Genomic DNA, 19,275 nt, shown 5'->3' on the forward strand with positions numbered 1-19,275 from the left:
GTGTCGCTCGTGTCCATTCCATTGTAGGTGTGTGTGCTTGCCACATCCACTGGTGCTGGAAATTTTCCCCTCAGTGGTATCCATAGGGGACTGGCTCTGGTGTCCTCTGGAGTGGAGTGCATATGCCGCGGTATAAGGGGGCACCACCGGCTCCCTACTCCCTCAGTTCCTTCTTGCCGAAACTCTGATAGAGGGGAAGGAGGGCAGGTCCTGGAATGGACATGAGCAACACATATCGAAGAACACGGTACGAAAACAGGTAACTCTTTCTTCTTCGAGTGCTTGCTCATGTCCCTTCCATTGTCGGTGACTCCCAAGCAGTACTATTGGTGGCAGGTAGGAATTCATGGACATGTCAATTGCAACACAGTTCTGCCAAATCCAGCGTCATCTCTGGCTTGCTGGGTGATGGCATAATGCGTTGTGAATGTGTGTACCAAAGACCACATCGTGGCTTGCAGACGTCCTGGATAGGGACATGCGCCAGGAACGCAGCCAAAGATGCCTGAGCCCTCATCAAGTGAGCCTTCAGTATCGGCGGAGGCACAGCCTGTGCTAACTAATAACGAGTACGGATGAAAGTGGTGATCCAAATCCAAATCCTCTGAGAGGACACCAGAAAGGCCTTGGTGTGCTCCAGGTAGAAAGCCAGGGCATGCTTGACATCCAGAGCATGCAGCCGCCTTTCCTCATTGGTCGTGTGAGGCTTTGGACAGAACACCAGGAGGAAATAATCCTGGTTCACATGGAAGTGCAACACCACCTTTGGCAGGAAGGCCAGATGGGGCTGCAGCTGGACATGGACCATGTCCTTGGAGAATACAGTGTACAGGGGCTCCAAAGTGAGGACTTTAATTTTGGAGACACGTCTCGCCGAGGTAATAGCTACAAGGAATGCAATCTTCCATGACAAGTGAGAAAGGGAACAAAAAGCCATAGGCTCAAAGGATGAACCTGTGAGCCTGGAGAGGACCAGATTGAGGTCCCATTGGGGAACCGGATCCCGGATCGGCAGAAAGAGTCTTTCAAGGCCTTTCAAGAACTTGACTGACATCTCATGCGAGAACACCGATCTACCCTGGATGCATACGGCTGATACGGCAACCAGGTGCACCTTGATAGAAGAGAAGGTGAGCCCTTGGTGCTTTAAGTGAAGCAGGTAATCCAGTCTGGCCTGCAGAGATGACTGGGCCGGGGAGATATTCCGTTCTGATGCCCAGCAGTAGAAATGTTTCCACTTTGCCAAGTAAGTTGCTCTGGTGGAGGGCTCTCTGCTTCTCCAAGAGAACCTGCTGTACCTGACTAGACCAGCTTGTTCCCCTAGATTCAGCCATGCAGCATCCAAGCTGTGAGGTGGCGAGAGGCAAGGTCCAGATGCAGAAGTCGACTGTGATCCTGCGAGAGTAGGTCCAAGCAGCTGGGAAGTGGCCAAGGGGCTGCAACGGCCAGGTCTCTGAGCATGCCGAACCAATGCTGGGACAATCATAATGACCTGTGCCTTGTCCCTCTTGATTTTTGAGGGACTTTGCTTATAAACGGAACTGGTGGGAAGGCGTATATCAGGTCCTCTGACCAAGACAAGAAAAAGACATCAGATAGTGAGCCTTTGCCAAGGCCTTGGAGAGAACAAAACTGATGACGCTTTCTGTTCTGTCTGGTGGTGAACAGGTCCACTTGGAGAGCTCCCCACTTCTGGAAGAGCATTCTGACAACCTCCGAGTGAAGGGACCACTTGTGGTGAGAGAAGGAGGACCTGCTGAGGCAATCCGCCAGCGTGTTCTGGACACTGGGGAGGTTTCCAGGTGGACTGCATGCTGGATGCAGAAGTCCCAAGGATGGAGGGCTTCTGGCCCAGCGCTGACGATCGAGCTTCCCCCTGCCTGTTGACACAGAACATGGAGGCTGGGTTGACTGTCAACACCTTCACCACCCGGCCAGACAGTTGGGGAAGGAAGTCGCCGCAAGCCAGGTGGACAGCTTTGAGCTCCCTGACGTTTATATGCAACACAAGCTCCTTTCAAGAACATAACCCTTGAGTCCTCAGTGTACTGAAAAGCACTCCCCAACCGAGGTTGGATGCATCTGAAATCAGGGAGACCGTGGGCCATGGGCTTGTGAACGGCACACCTTCCAATACTAGAATTGGGTCGGACCACCACTGCCGAGAGGTAACTATCCGCGGAGGGATCATTATGACCTTGTCTAGGTGATGTCTGTCCGGTAAGTAGTCCGATGTGGGCCACATCTGGAGGGGACGTAGCCTGAGTCTTGCAGGCTGGAAGGTCGCCCTTGAGTGCACACTCAAAATGCCTGCTTAGCACCCGGTTGGTTGCAAGTAGAGCTCGAGTGCGCTGATGAGGCCGGGTGTTGGCCTTGCAGGTGCTTGTAGTCCTTACCCTTTTTGCAGAAAGGCTCTGTTTGGGATTGGCCCCCAAACCTGTTAGACTGCTGTGGTTTGAACCACTTTCTCACAGGCGCCAGCATGTAAAGGCCCAGCGAGCACAAGGTAGCCCTTGAGTCTTTCAGGCCGTGTAATTGCTGTCTGTCTGTTCTGCGAATAGTGCCAGGCCGTCGAAGGGGAAGTCCTGGATGGAGTGCTGAACCCCCACTAACAGGCAAGACAACTGAAACCAGGACGCACGCCTCCTGGAAATGGCTAAAGCCATGGTCCAGGCCGCCGAGTCTGCTGTATTTGAGGCCGCTTGGAGGGCTGCCCTGGCCACAGCTTTGCCCTCATCCAGAATAGCCAGGAACTCTGGCAATGAGTCTGCAAACTTGAGCATGGACTGCCAAATGTTAAAATAACGGCCTGATGGTTGGCAACTCTCAACTGGAGGCTGGCCATAGAATAAATTTTTCTGCCATAGAGATCAATTCTCTTTGCCCCCTTACTCTTAGGGGTTGATCCCGGTTGGCCCTGTCTATCGCACTCATTGGCTGCCAATACCACCAGTGAGCTTGGAGCGGGGTATGTATACAGGTATTCAAATTCCTTAGTAGGGACATAATACTTTCTCTCACCCTACATGGGTGGCAGTGATTTGGGGGTTTGCCAGAAGACCATGATCAGCTTTATCACTCCCTCATGGATGGACAATGCCACCTTGGAGGGGGCTGCTGCACTTAAAACATCAAACAGAGGGTCAGAGGGTTCTGCCAACTCCTCAGCCTCCAAACCCAGGTTAGATGCCACCCTCTTTATAAGCTCCTGGTGAACCTATGTAGGAAGGTCCTGCTATTGCCTCATCAGGCGAAGAGGATGAGGAGGCGGGTATAGGCAGGTCTGCCAACTCAGTAGCCTCCGCCAGGGGAGCAGGCGGGAGACTGTTGTCAACCGTTCCTCTGATGCCCCTGCAATGTTTGAGGAAACCTCCAGGGTTCCATAGTTGCCAGGGAGCCAGCCATTGATCTTGGAGCCATGCGGCCACTGGTGGCCCCAATGGGAATGCCAATGCCCCCGGTCGGTGGTCCTGCCCTGCAGGCAGATCCTTCTCTTCACTCTCTGAGCCTGAAGAGGGAGAGACTCGCCAGGGGAACCAGGACGATACTGATGCCAGCTGTCTGCCCTGTTCCCGTCAGACCTCTCCACTGGTGACCTGTACAGGGAAGGTGGCTCTCTGTGCTGCACCTCCTGTGACTGGCAGCGGCATTCAGCAGAATGGTAACAGTACCACAGTGATCGATGCCTCATGCTTTGAGAGCGATGCAGCTCTGTGGACTGGGAGTGAGAGGATCGAGATCTTAGCTCAGGAGATCATTCAAGTACCCATGGGGATCCATAATGGCAAATTAGAGACCAGTGACAGGATTCCAGGGACCAGTATCTTGACTCTCCAGAGTGGTGTCGCAAGTTTGAAGATCGATTCGGCCGCTCCAGGGACTGGTGCTGGGACTCTGGGGACTGGCTATGCACCTCCACAGGTCTGCGCCAGACAGCCGGTGATTGGTGCCAGGATCCTGGGGAACACTGCCTAGAGTCCAAGGAACAATGCTGGGAACGCTGACAGGTAAGCCGACCCATACCCAGGGGCTGGTGGCACTGCTCAGGTGAGCGTTGGCGGGGCACCCCCTGCCTTGGGGAGCAGTGTGGCACCGATGGGGACTGCTGGAGAAGTCCCAGAGTGCGTTTATCCCTTGAATGGGGAACCTCACTAACCAACGTTAACGAAACCGGCAGGGACAATGTGGCCTGAAAGGCCTCCAGGGTGGATGGCACCGCCAGGTGCCAAGTGCCTCTGCCACTTCCTGGGGTGGTGGGCAGGTCTCTAAGGGGGCTCAACAGCCCAAGAGATGCTGGAGACTGGCCACTGTCTGAGGGGGAGGAGCTGCCCCGTGCAGGTCTTTGCTCTCCCCCAGCTCTCTCCTTCCCTTTATGGGATGTAGGAGAATGCCCTCTCCTGGCCTTTCTTTGCTTTTCAACTGGTACTTGGGATGGGGATCCGTGCTGGTCGGAGGCCAGTGCTGGCGGTGCACTTCACACCAATGCTGCAGTGCTTGGAGAAGAGTCTGATATAGCTGGCTCCGAGGCAGGTATGAGGGCCAACTCCATAAGGAGCGCTCTAAGTCAAATGCCATGCTCCTTTTTGGTCGCAGCTTGAAACTTTTACAAATGCAGTACTTGTCGCTCATGCGTCTCTCTCCCAAACACTTCAGACAACTTTGATGGGGATCACTGACTGGCATAATTTTTTTGCAGCAGTCACAAGGCTTGAAGCCTGGGGATCGGGGCATGCCCCATCCCTAGGCTAAATCCAGTAGGGGACTAACTATTTCTAACTTATGCACTAAGGGAACTAATAAACTATACAAACTTTCTAAGAACTATATACAAGAGATTCACAACTAGACACAGGTGAGAAGGAAAGTTTCCTGAGACAAGGAGATGTTCCAGCACTGTCATTGGCGATAAGAAGGAACTGAGGGAGGGGGAGCTGGCAGCGCCCCTTATACCAGCGCATATGCGTGCCGCTCCAGAGGGCGCCAGAGCCAGTCCCCCTACAGATACCACTGGGGGAAAATCTTCCGGCACCAGTGCATGTGGTGAGCACACACACCAACAATGGAATGGATATAAGCAATCACTTGAAGAAGAACTATCTGTCTTGGATGGTTTAGATACAACAAATCCTGCAACGTTGGAGGGGTTAAACTAGATAACCCTTGTGGTCCCTTATTAGCCTATGATTCTATCGGGGTGGTCAAACTTACTGACCCTCCAAGCACACAGGACAATCTTCAGAAGTTCAAGAGTCAGGGTGTGCCTGCCAGGGCTTCAGCCCAATGAGAGGCGGGTTGGTGGGGCTTGGGGTTTCAGCCCCACAGGGAAAGGGGTCTCAGGGCTTCAGTCATGCGGGAGGCACCTGCCGGGGCTTCAGCCCCATTCCTGCTAAAGCCCCAAGTCCTGGTAGGCATGCCCCATGGGGTTGAAGCCCAAAGACACCCCTGCCTGCTGAGCAGAAGTCCCAAGCCCCACTACCCTGTTGCAGGGCAAAAGCCCCAAGCTTCCCCCCTCCCCGCCAGTCCGGTAGGCAGAGAATGGGAGCGGGCTATGCAAGTCATACTCACAAGCCGCTTTTGGCCATCCCGGATTTCTATGATAGTGACCCATCCTTTTTTCGCATAAGAAGGACTGGTGCTCCTGCTGGAGAGATGGGTTGCTGAATGAAGCCCTTTGAAAGATTTTCCTGGCTATATCTTTGTAGTGCCTTGAGCTCTGGTTCAGAAATGGTGTATATGCAACTTTAGGACACCTCTGCCCCGAGTTGTAGGTCTATTGGACACTCATAGTCCCCACTGTGGGGGCAGTGAATCTGTGTTTTTCCTTTCAAACACATCCAGGTAGTCCTAGTATTTGTAGTCTGGTCTAGATCTGCCCCCTTCTGGTCAGCCCCCCGCTGTCCAGGGTCTCACTTCCAAGAGTCTTATCTGATGCTGGGGCCTAGGGATTGGGTATTCTGGGGCTTGGTGAATTTGATGGAGGAAAACTTTCTGGCAATATTTGGAGGAGAAACTTATGTTCCTCCACCACCGGGAAATACAAGGGTCATGCTGCCCCAACAAAAGAATGCCAAGAATTACTGAAAAGAATGGAGACTGGGGATCACCTCTAAACATATTATTTCCCAGTGCCACTCCACTATGGCCTGTAAGGGGACCGTCTCTTGGATCACCGGTCCTGATGATAGGAGCAGCCCATAAATCATCTCCACCAGGTCTGGCGTAGATTTTGGCTGGAAAGGGATCTGGAGTGTTTGGGGCATCCATCTCACCAATTCCAAGCCTCCCAGTTACAGTGGCAACTGGAAATGCAGGGAAATGCCATGGTTCCTGGGTCAGGTTCTACTCAAGGGTTTCAGGGTGATTCCAGAGCATAGAGCTCTGGTGATGCTGAGGCTGTATCCCCCTACCGGGCCTGGACTGGTCCATTTCCCAAGCAGGACAGTAGGCAAGGGTGTGACCTGGCATCCCACAGTAAAAACAGAGATTCAACTGCCATTGATGTTCTTTCTCCTCCGGGGTCAAGGATCAGTGACCCAGGTTGACCTGCATGAGTTCAGGACTCAGTTCTACAGATTTTTGCACACCAGATAGATGTGGGGGCATCAGGCAGTCCCTTCTTTCCTCCTTCCACTTCCGCAGCCGAGAGCAGATGCACAAGGCAAGGTCAATAAGGGCCTCTAGGTGGGTAGGGTTTTCAACGTGGGCTAGATCATCTTTTACCACTTCATTGAGTCCTCACTGGAACTGATGTAAACCGGGCTGCCTCATACCATTCAACATCAGCAGAAAGCCATCTGAAGTAAGTGGTGTATGTGGTGGCCAGCTCTTGCCTCTGACAAACCTTCCGGGGGAAGGGGGGACAGTATCTGCAGAGCAGACGTGATATGGGTCATCAACAATGGTCAAGAAGGCTTGCATGAAGGCATCCCAGTTGGAGAGCACTGGGCTGTTCTGCTCCAACAGGGGGGAAGCCCAATCGAACACTGTGCCAGTGAGAAGGCTGACTGTGGGATAAGTTTGGAGGTAGAGCAGGAAGAGCAGTGGAGTATAGCTGCTTGCTAGCTGTTTTCATAAGGTCTGTGCTTTGGCAGCAAGCTGCTTCACCTGGGCTTAGTGACTGTGCCCACTGCTCATGCAAGGTCTGTGCCTTGGTTACAAACTGTGTAGTTTGGGTCTGTAGCGCAAGATTCTCTACCTGCATACAGGTGACTTGGTCCTGCAGGTCCCAGAACTTCTGGTCAGAGCGTGGCCCACACCGTTCATCTTGTAAGGGATTGTATGTGTATGGGGGGCAAAAAGGGTCTAAAAACAGTCAGGGCCATGGGCGGCCTGTGTGCACAAGTCAGTTACCAAGCTGCAGTCTGGAGACGAATAGTGGAGCTGGGGCCAAGCAGGGCTGGGATGCCAGAAGCGATAGTCAGGCATTGAGTTGTAGACAGGAGGCAAGTAGTAAAGTCGGGATTAAGCAAGAGTCAGGAGCCAGAGTCTGGGGTTCACAGCAAGGCAAGGTCTGAGTGGAAATAATGAAGAAACAATGCATTGTTACTCAGACAGCTCCCTGTGATGGCTTTCTGGTATATATACCAGCACTGGCCAATCAGTGGACTTTTGGGGCAGCCACTCAGGCCCCACTGTACAGTACTTCCTGCAGTGTCTAGCTTCACAGGATCCCCCAGCAGAAACCCGGTCTGAGCTTCCAGTGGCGATGTTGAAGTGTTGGTGGTCTGGAACCCCATGGTGCCAGGTTCTAGTCTTGCAGGTTCTTACACAGAGTTGGAGGAGCAACAGGTAAAGTCTATCAGACAGTGTCACGTTCACTGACTCCTGCCGTGATCTGCCTCTCATCAGCCGGTGATCCAGGCAGGGAGAGACATGAAAGCCTTGCATTCTCAGGTGGGTCAGTGCTGTAGAGGGCCCGAGCAGCTTTATCTTGTACAGGTAATGATATAGTCCCGCTTTGAATTTTGAGTACTTCCTGCAGGCTAGGTGGATAGATATATGGAGGTACACACCTTGCAATTTGAAAGCCACAAACCATGCTTGAGCCTGAAGAAATGGAACAACAGAGGCAAGTGATACCATCCTGAATCTGAGGCAGTGTGTGTAGCTGTTCAGTCTCTTCAGGTTTAAAATAGGATGAAGACCCTTCTTCCTTGGCATAATGAAATATCATGGCTAGAAGCCTCTTTCCCTATACTCTTGAGAATCCTCTATGGATCTTAGGCATGTCTACACTACTAGCTAAATCGGCACTGCTGCGATCGATGCAGCGGTGTAGATTTAGCAGGTCTGGTGAAGACCAGCTAAATCGATGGGAGAGCACTCTCCCATCAATTTGTGTACTCCACCTCTCCGAGAAGTGTAAAGGAAGTCGGCAGGAGAGCATCTCCCATCAACACAGCGCAGTGTAAACACTGTGGTGAGTGGATCTAGCTACGTCGACTTCAGTTACATTATTCACATAACTGAAGTAGTGTAACTTAGATCGATTTACCATGGTAGTATAAACCAGCCCTTCAATGAAGGAATGAGGCCATTTCTCTTTGTAAAAGACTCTCGTGTGAAAGATCTCTGGAGAGGGACAGGGAAGGAGAGTGGGTGGGCAGAAGGTGTGAAAATAAAGAGGCTAGCCAAGGGCTACTATATCCAAGACTGAAGACTGGCTCCTGATCTGTTCCTATGTGGCTCCTGACTTTCCCGTCAAATCTACTGTTTGGATGGTGGGACAGAGTGTGTGACAGAGGAGGCAGATGACTGGAGTCTCCTTGAGTATCACAATTGTTTCTATGACAGGTACTCTGGCTGTCTGCCCTGAAAATATGGGTGAGCCTACTGTGTTGAGAGGGGCCCTTGAATCCTTCAAGAAGCACAGTGCTTCCTGAGTTCTTTTGTTGAAGAGGTCCATACCATTGAAAAAAGAGGTCTTGTATACTGTCCTCAACTTCCCCATGGCAGATGCTAACAGCCTCATGGTTACAGGCATGGTCATCAACCTTAAGGCCGTGCTGGAGGTATCCCAGGCTGCCTCTAGGGCTGTACTGGTAAACATTTGACCTTCTTTGAGATCCATATATGCTCCAGAGTCCTGCAGTACTTTCACCAAGAAGGGAACCAACCCTTTCCCACTTCAGGAAATTGTATCTGGTGAAAGTCCGGTAGTTGGCCACATGGAGTTACACTAAAGTGGACGAGTAGGCTTTGTACCTGAATATCCTTGTTTTTGGGCGTGCCTTTTGTTGATTTTGATTTTTCCTGAATTACTGCAACTACCAATGATCCTGGGTTTGGATGGGAATAAAAGTATTTGAATTTTTTAGAGGTACCTGATAGTCCCACAGTTCACCTGTTCTAACATGGACTGGATGGTAGCAAGGGTTTACCAGAGACCCTTGGCTAGCTATTGCATGCCCTCATTTATGGGGAGAGCAATTCTTGCCAGATCTGATATAGTCAAAATGTCAAAGAGTTGACAGGATTTCTCTTGTATGACTGTCATTTTTATATTTGGGGTCTCCACCAAAGGAGCTCGGAGATGCTGTAAAGCTTTAAAAAGAAGAACAGGAGTACTTGTGGCACCTTAGAGACTAAGGTGCCACAAGTACTCCTGTTCTTCTTTTTGCGGATACAGACTAACACGGCTGCTACTCTAAAGCTTTAAAGTCATCAACTGTCAAGGCAGGAGTTGGTATGACTTCATCAGGTGAGAATGACTACTCTTTAGGAGGAGATTGAGGATTCCTGGTATTGTACAGCTCCTGGGTACTGGGTCAGGCTCTAGTACCAGTAAGGCTAAGGTGGCATGGTGTAAGGATACTGGGGCCCATTTACAGCTGGTTAGCCCAATGCCACCCATGTCTCTTTTGTGGTGTTGTGCCTTGTGAGATGGAACTCTGGTAGCAGCTCTAGGTTTACTCTCAGGAAGTAGAGAAGAGGCATTGCTGCTCAACATGAAGGAGAAATCTGGGAATGGAGAAGAAGAGAAATACTCTTCAAATGGGGGTGCCAAGGGGTAATGTCTCAGCCCCGGTGCTATGTTGGCACTAATGATGTCCCCATAGAGGATCCTGACTGCTCTGTAAGGGCAGGTCTTAGTCCTGAAATTGATGCAGGTGCCAGTTTACTCCGTGCTACTCCCTTAGCAGAGGACTTAGACACTGTCCGTGGACGACTGATGTCTCATCACATCTCCCTGAGCAATACTTCTCAGTGTTTGATCTCCACTTGGCCCTGCCTTTTGGTCACGCTCTTGTGTTGGTGAGCTGGTGTGAACATTATTTGTGCCAGAGGCATTGTTGCCAAGCATATTGCTACTAGTGCCAAAACAGTTGTTGGTTCTGGTGTAGCAGCAGCTGGTGCCCAAGGTTTCAATGCTGGGGCAACAGGTATCCATTTTCATGGATTTTTTTTCTTTTGCTGCTGGCCACCGGGGTGTGGTGCTTCCTCGGATGGCACCCACTAAAGACATCTTCTTTGGAGGAGGATGTCTTGTCTGGATCTGAGGTGATGCTCATTAATTGCCTGAGTAGGTGTAGTTTCAGCCGTGTGTCCTTCTACTTTTGAGTTCTTGAGAAGAAGGACATGCACGCTAAATACTAATCAGTGATGGGACTCTCCTTGAGACAGGAAAGGTGGCTGTTATGCTCATCAACCATGGCAATGAGTCCATTGCAGGTTGGGCAGGGTTTAAACCCTGTGGGTTTAGAGTCTGCCATGGTGGTTGGCATGAGGTGTCTTGCCCCACTGTACAGGAGGGGATGTAGGTTTGTTCTTTTTGTTTTGTTTTTAGGAACATTCAAATTAAAAAGTAAATGAAGATGAGTGTGAAGATAGATTTCTTCATATAACCAGTCAAGGTGATTAGTTTGAAGATCACAAAAAAAAACGGGTTCTGTCTTGCTGCAACGGGTGGTAAGAGGGAACTGATGGAGGGCTGCAGCAACTCTGCCCTCTATACCCTCGCAGGGAACATGAGGCGGCACAGGGTGCATGTGCAGCCTGGGTGGACATGGCTATTAAAAAAAAATCATCTAACTTCACACGCACAGGGCACGTGCAAACCTACAGTGGGATCCACACTGACACATACTCATAGAAAGAGAAGATCTATGAAGTTAGCTTCTTGAAGTGCATGGAGACTTTTAAAAAACCTGAGGGTAATTCTGGAGTTGGATCCTAAAACAAATGAGGAGCTACTGGGATTTGTGAATGAGGTGATGTTATGTGTCTTTGTATATGGGAGAAAGCAGGCAGGAGCTTTCTGCTGGAAAGCTGGGATATCTGCAATATAGAGTAAGGAAAAGAAAAGACCAAGGTTTTCAGAGGTGAAGTTGAGTGAAATGCATATATGGTCACTGTAGTGATGACTAGGGCCCTACCAAATTCATGGCCATGAAAAACTTGCCATGGATGGTGAAATCTGGTCTTTTGTATACTTTTACCCTATATTACACAGATTTCACAGGTGAGACCAGCATTTCTCAAATTGGGGGCCCTGACCCAAAAGGAAGTTTCAGGGGGATCGCAAGGTTATTTTGGTGGAGGGGTGGGGGGAGTGTCACTTTATTGCCACCCCTATTTCTGCGCTGCCTTTAGAGCTGGGCAGCCGGAGAGTGGTGGCTGTTGGCTGGGCGACCTGCACTGCCTTCAGAGCTGAAGTAAGGGTGGCAATACCATACCATGCCAGCCTTACTTCTGCGCTGCTGCTGGTGGCAGCTCTGCCTTCAGAGCTGGGCTTCTGGCCAGCAGCCATCGCTTTCCAGCTACCCAGCTCTGAGGGCTGTGCCGCCATCAGCAGCAGCATAGAAGGGTAGCATTACTGCAACACCCCCGAAAATAACCTTGCAACCTCACCCCCAACTTCTTTTTTGGGTCAGGACCCCTACAATTACAACACCATGAAATTTCAGATTTAAGTAGCTGAAATCATGAAATTTATAATTTTTAAATTCCTATGACTGTGAAATTGACCAAAATGGACCGTGAATTTGGTAGGGCCCTAGTGATGACACATGGATTTACAAAGACATATCAGAACAAAGATACATCAGAGTCACTGATAAAACAAATGTTACAGGCATCACAGAAAAATGGGAGGATAGAGGACTGATATATTGAATTAGTCAAAGATGTAAGTCTTGAAAGATTAATTTATAAACCACAAACTTAACTAACAGAGTACAATGTAGTTGTGGGAATTTCTTTGAGTGCATTAGTAATACAAATGTCAATCTTATCTATGCAAGACAACGTGTTTAAAACATTAAAAATAGTTTCTTAACTATATATTCTTCACTACTCCACACAAGAGTGAAAAAGTGAAATGGACTCAGATTTATTTTCTTTATCTTCGTCATGTATTATAATTCTAATAGGTAACTGTATCAGGGGGTTAAAATGTATATTTGTATATGTTTCTTAATTGTAAGAATATGCAAATATGGATTTTTAATATACTTCAAGAATAAAAATATGTTTTAATGTAGTTTTACCATTTTGGCATTCAGGACAGCAGTAAAGTAAATCTAAGACTTTGGCTTACCAACAGAGGTAGTCCTGATCCACTGCCAGAACTCTGTGACTGGTCAATAAGATCCTTTAATGACTCCCCGGCTGGAATAAATGCTTCATCTTGCTCCAGATCACGATTATAACAACGTCTTTTTGCTACCCATCTACAGTAATGTCTGCAAAAGAAAAAAAACTACATATTAATACTTTTAAATATAACGTTACAGTTTATTAAACATCTTGACCTATGAAAAGAAAAAAGCTAAATTTATGTTTTTAAAAACAAACAATATTTATTACACGGTCATGTCATTTTTAGATGACAGATTGAAGAATATTTAAATTGTGTACAAAAGACACTTGAAAATGTTATATGACCACTTGATAAATTGTAAATCAGTATGTCTACGTGAGTCTCAAGTCAACATTTCCATCTGGGCTATATTAACTTCAGTTAGAGCAAATTAGGACTTTCTATCAATATTTGCAGTATTTTTGCTAATAGGATTACAGAATACAAGTGAACTCAGTTCATCTGAGTAATAGTTGAGATATCTTTTGGTCAGTGATGCTGGAGCTAAGAGCTGCAAATGACTGTTCTGTAGTAACTGTTTAAAAATACCTATAATTTTTCTCCTATTTTTCTTCTTTTTTTCTTTCCAACAAAACAAATATAACAAAAATCGCAAACAGGAAAGCAGAGATTTATTTTATATGCAATTATAATGAATCCATGATTTTTTATATTAAACTTCTCTGCTATGTCAATGCCTTCAATTATGACAACTTGGCTAACGATCTAAACCCCAGCTGGCACACACTAAACATTGTTCCTGGAAGCACCCACATTGAATATGAGGATTACAGTCTGTTTTTGTTCTGTTCTATTCTGCTCTTTGCTGCTTCCACTCCTGGAACTCAAATGAAAGGAAAGTGTCCTAAGTACTTAAGATTTTGTCTATTTCGCTAACTTCCAAATGGGCAAAACAACAGAGAAACTGAGTGAAGCAACTTGCAACCCAGACTCCATTAGGTCCTATTACCACAGTATTATTAAAATCCCTAATTTGTCCACAAGAGAATTTCAAGGGCACAGAGGAAGCACTATAAGCTCTAATTTCTATTCAGGTTCCAAGAGCACATGCACCATTGTGGTGCCTGAGCACATCCTGAGCAACTCCTCTAGAGAAGGAGGAGTTGTACATGAATTTTTTAAACAGCTTTCTAAAGTTAGAGTTAAGGTTACTGCCCTACAACCAGGCTTTCCACTCCCTACATGCTCCCAGAACATAGGGCTTCAAGACCCAAAATAACTGTCAGAAAAAACAGAAAATGCTCAGTTAAGATCTCCCCACACATTCCTCCCCTCCCCCCCCAACACCTTCAAAATGTTTGTGTTCTGGGGGAAATACATTATTGGTTTAAATTTATGGTTTAGAGTAAAGAATATTAGGGTCAACCGTGCATCCCTGTGCAGTGGGAAAACAGAATGACAACAAGTGACAAAATGCAGAATGCTTTGTTTTCAATTCAGACTATGCAGGACAAATATAGCTATTTTTTAAAAAAGCAGAAAAACTGTAGAAAGTTTTATTCTTGTGGCTTATTTGAATCTTTAATATGTTCCTAGGACAGAATAATGCAGAAGATAAAACTCAGAAGTAGCACAAAAATAAAAACAGCAGTGGCTGAATATCCAACTGGGCAAATGCGCTAACATATTCTTGTTTATGGAATTTTATAATGCCAAAATAATATCTTGTTTTGAAAACCTGTACAGTTTTCACACATGGCTGGAATAAAACATCAAATTCTATGCAATTCCGTACAACATGTTAATGTCCACATTTTTACCTAACACTATAAACTACTGTCCATAAAGATGTAAAGTTACATTTAGCTGGTTTCCTCTTGGATCTATTTAAAAAAAAAAAAAATCTCTATAACTAAACACATCTCTAGAGTAAGTCATTGTGTATATCATCATATAGGAAAAAATACTAGTGTGAAAGGAAGTACTTCTCCTTACTTGTAACAAAGGCAGCTAAATAAGATGATCATAACAATGATGCAGACTGCCATAGAAATCAGCACTGCCATCCAACGAACGCTGCCATCAAAAAGTCCATCTGTTTAAAAAGATAAAACAGTTACAATACTTATTTCCTAAAAAAGTTGCCAGTAGTTAGATTCTAGTGTAAATAAAATATTCTATTTATCAGTCACTTTCTCATAGATTATGTATTTTGTAATTGCCAATTTTGTAAACATCTTCTCCATGAAATATTATTTTTCATTTGTAGCTACAGCTACACTCAGCAATATCAGGGATCCTTCCAAAAGGGGCAGCACGGGTAAAGAATTGCAAAGCATCAGATTTTATTCTCTGTAGCAACACTGACAATACTGTGGGTATGCCACACATTTTTTATACATACTTATATAAAATTCCTTGCTATCTTAATATTGCCTACAATACCGGTGGTAACTCATTCCAATGCTTCTGAAGGCTTTCACTTCCACAGATACCAAAAGTAATATATACTCCAGCTTAAAAAAAAAAAACAAAAAACACTCATACCAACGGAAAACCTTACTGGTAACCTCACATATTCTTCTATCAACAACTTTGCACATCTGACTGTCCCACATCCCATGCAATGGGTAAATTACTCTTCCTTAGCACTGCTGAATTTTCTTTAAAGGATTTAATGTATTGTTAGAGTAGGCAAATTTCAGAGGAGACATGAGACTGAAGTACTTCTATCTACCTTCAGCGGTTGTTGAGATAGAATTTGAAGTTCTTGTGGCACTTCTTATAAACAGTGAAGGATAGTTCCAGAATCATGCAAATATATCCAGTCTCTCCTGTGAGGCTGGCTGATTCACAAAATTGACAATGGGCTATAGAGATTTCCATCTCTAGGTTATTTATTTAAATGTAGTCCAGGTCGATAGCTATCAAATGTTCCCACCTGATGGCTGTTGGGTGGTCTACATATCACAGTTTGGTAGTCTCAGAACAAGTCCTAGTAGTACCATGCCCATGGTAGAGGGAACCCATCACAATCCTTCAGGGCTGTCTTATTAGAGAAGTCAATATTTAATTGAAATTGAACTATGTTCACATCAGTATATTTCAGTTTCCTTTCCCCTGAAAGCATAGTGGCCAAAACTTCCACAGTTACTATCCATGCTTTATTTGTTCTGTGAATAAATACAAGAACACAGTTTCCAGAAATGTCTATTCTAGCACCTTTCACAACTCTAAATTCACTAAAATAGAAAATATAAACAGGATCTACTATCTAAGGCTATATGCGAGAGATCAGAAACTTAACAGATCATATGATTTTCACAGGACTCTAAGACTCACCTGTTTTCCCAAGCTATTTCAAATGAAAGTAAGGGAGTTAAATAAAGCTAGAGACCAGGGAAAGATAGGAATGTGATATATTTTAAAGGACTGGGAGGTACATTTACAATCATAGTCTTGTTGACTTTTTTAACATATATAAGACTTGTTCTGTGCCTGTAGCACAGACACAGGGTAAGTGCTTTTATAGAAGTTGATACGTAAACCAACAACAATTCCTGTTCCATTTAGTAACACACTACTTCACTAGCTAGATATTGTAGGTTCTCCCCTTTCTCCCTCAGGAGAGTGAAAATTCCAGGGGAAAAATGGGTCAGAAATGCTTACTACAGAAGAGATTAGGGCACACTCCACAGTCACTGCAGGGCCTTATGTACCACTTGAATCCCAGTGCCACTGCTGATCATATGGCAGAAAAGACTGCAGCTGAGAGGACTTTTGGAAGGGAAGTTTTTTTTGTCAAATTCTAAAAGTACAAAACAAAACAAAACCATAGCAGCCAGCTAAGGTACAGAGCTATCTGTGAAGTGGAAATGAGTTTGAGCCTCAAATGAGGCTCCTGGTATAAAGTCACTATTATACAAAGCTTAGGATAGTTATTAAATATTTATGTAAGTAAAAGTTGGGGTTCCAGAGGTGGATGAAAGCTGAGAGAACTTGGAGGTAAACACAGTTGCAAAGGCAGACATCATCCAAAAACAAAGTGATTATGGAGTAAGAGACCTTTTGATGAATCCTGTCAATTTTGGCTTTAAAAAATTAGAAAGACCTAGGGCAGTGAGAGACTGAAAAGAGTTTGAGCAAAGGGTCTAAGATGGAAAGGAATTTCTGGACTGAAGAAATGAACAAAGATATAATAGTTCAGTTAGAAGCAGAGCAGGAGGAAGAAAATTTACAGTAGAGACAGTTGGATGAGGTCCTGAGACTTCTTTCAGACATAGTCAGCACTGCAAAAGTAGCAGCAGAAGTTATGGAAAAACCTAGGCTGCAGACTGATCATAGGATAAAACAGGGGTGGGCAAACTTTTTGGGCCGAGGGCCACATCTGGGTGGGGAAACTGTAGGGAGGGCCGGGGCAGGGGGGTGGGGTGCAGGAGGGGATGTGGTGTGCAGGAAGGGGCTCAGGACAAGGTATTGGGGCAGAGGAGGGGTGTGGGGTGTATGAGGGGGCTCAGGGCAGGGGTTGGGGTGCAGGAGGGGTGCGGAGTGTACGAGGGGGCTCATGGCAGGGAGTTGGGGTGCAGGAGGAGTGCGGGGTGCAGGCAGGGAGCTTAGGGCAGGGAGTTGGAGGGCGGGGTGCAAGAGGGGTTTGAGCTCCGGCCTGGCGCTCTTTACCTAAAGCGGCTCCGGGGTGGCAGCAGCGCGCACTGGGGCCAGGGCAGGCTCCCTGCCTGCCTACCTTGGCCCCGGCCCCGTACCGCTCCAGGAAGCGCTGTGGCCCCTGGGGGTGGGGGGGCAGAGGGCTCTGCATGCGCTGCCCTTGCACGCCTCCAGGTATCTCCCCCAAAGCTCCCATTGGCCAAGGTTCCTCATTCCCGGCCAATGGGAGCTGCGGGGGGCGGTGCCTGGAGGCAAGGGCATCGCATGTGGAGCCCTCTACCCCCCTGCCCGAGGGCTGTTTCTGAGAGCGGCGCGGGGCCCGTGGCGCCATGGGGGGCAATCCCGCGGGCCGTATCCAAAGCCCTGAGGGACTGTATCCGGCCCGTGGGCCGTAATCTGCCCACCCCGGGATAAAATGATGCACCAGGGAAGCAAAGCGTGGATCAAAAGGACAGTGACCACGTAGTCAGAGTAAGACAGGCAGGTATGAGGAGGCAGCAGATGCTCTGAAAATTCTGGAATAGGTATGAATGAAAAAAAATGGGACATAGAAAATAGGTAATGCAGAAGTTGTTAAAATTAAAATGATGATTGCTGGGTAGAGGAACATCTGAAATGGAGAAGTTTGAAAGAGGAAAATGCAGTGTGAAGGTCAGGTCAAGGGGGAGATGGAGTTGGCAAGTGTAGGATTTAGCCCAGACCTTCGGACCAAAGGAGGTAATGAGGAAAGAAACTGAGGCAACGGCAATACTCCAGTCCTACACTTTCTCCTAATATTATATCAATTGGTCAGAAGGAATAAACCCATTCCAGATTAGTCTGTATAAACTGATAAAACAGCAGTTTACCTGTACTACCAAGTGGCGGTAGTGTGGGCTGTAGATCCCGATTGCAGAAATCAGTTCGACAGCATTCAATTGTCCGACGTAGCTGTGCTTTTGGGGAATCCTATAAATGGAGAACAAGAGAAAATAACTCAAAAGTTCTGAAATGGCCAAACAAGAATGATATTACAGATAGTATAGATGTACAGTACTGTAGAGATTACATAGCTAAGACTGAGTTCTGTTTTGCACATAAAACAGGGATTTAACCCTCTTGGTTATGTATGAAAAATATATCACGTATCCTCTCCCAAATTTATGGCGTATACTCTGACGACAGAATTAATTTCTGATAATTAACAAGTTAAAATTGATCTTAAAATGGGTTTTAATACATTTAGCACCTATGTCAGTTTTTTCTTTTTCCCAACTGGTATTAGTAATGGAATAATAATTTGAAAGTTTGAAAAGTCTAACTGAAACTGAAGTCTAACTGAAACTAACATGGCCTCTGGGGGGGAGCAGTCATTGACAGCATAGGGGAAAGAGTCCCCCAGCTCTCAGTTCAAGTACCCAGACCTGGTATGGATAACAGAAGCCCTGAGCTGAAACTGCAGGGAAGTCCTGTTAAGCTCTGGAGCATGCCCATGCTCTGCCCTGCATATCACACGCACATGTGACTATATATTGTATCCAGTAATTAGCTGCACAATATGAAATTTAATGTAAATATCACATATTTCAAAATAACAGTTGAGTGACAAAGGAATTTTCTTCAGACCCAGTAGAGCATTAACATGGCAGAAGTCAGCTTTTCAAAATTTATATTTAAATTGTATATTACACACCACAACTCAAGAGACTAGTGAGTTTGTGTGTCCATTCCAAGACTCTTTAAGAGTCCTTATTTTCAGAACATGGGTGCTCAGGAGATTTGGAAAAATCAGGCCCCTTTAATGGTGTCTCAAATTGGATCCCTAGAAATAGAGCGGGGTGACCAACCTGTGGCGCTGGAGCCACATGCGACTCTTCAGAAGTTAATATGCGGCTCCTTGTATAGGCACCGACTCCGGGGCTGGAGCTACAGATGCCAAATTTCCAATGTGCTGGGAGGTACTCACTGCTCAACTCCTGGTTCTGCACAGGCCCTGCCCCCACTCCACCCCTTCCTGCCCCCTCCTGAGCCTGACGTGCCCTCGCTCCTCCCATCTACCCGCCGAGCCTCCATGCCACGAAACAGCTGATTGG

The 19,275-nt window shown here is 46.8% G+C and overlaps 1 protein-coding gene across 1 annotated transcript in view; it reads right to left on the reverse strand.

Annotated features, from left to right (window-relative positions):
- Positions 1 to 19,275, reverse strand: part of BMPR1A (bone morphogenetic protein receptor type 1A) — a 174,528-nt gene that overhangs the window by 21,483 nt on the left and 133,770 nt on the right. Inside the window, exons 6-8 of the mRNA XM_034777384.1 lie at positions 18,052 to 18,151; positions 14,537 to 14,636; positions 12,539 to 12,683 (exon numbers count right to left, since the gene is read on the reverse strand). Coding sequence (XP_034633275.1) covers positions 12,539 to 12,683; positions 14,537 to 14,636; positions 18,052 to 18,151 — 345 coding nt within the window. The remainder of the gene's footprint in view (positions 1 to 12,538; positions 12,684 to 14,536; positions 14,637 to 18,051; positions 18,152 to 19,275) is intronic.

Source organism: Trachemys scripta, chromosome 7 (genome assembly GCF_013100865.1).
Source record: "Trachemys scripta elegans isolate TJP31775 chromosome 7, CAS_Tse_1.0, whole genome shotgun sequence".
NCBI lineage: Eukaryota > Metazoa > Chordata > Testudines > Emydidae > Trachemys > Trachemys scripta.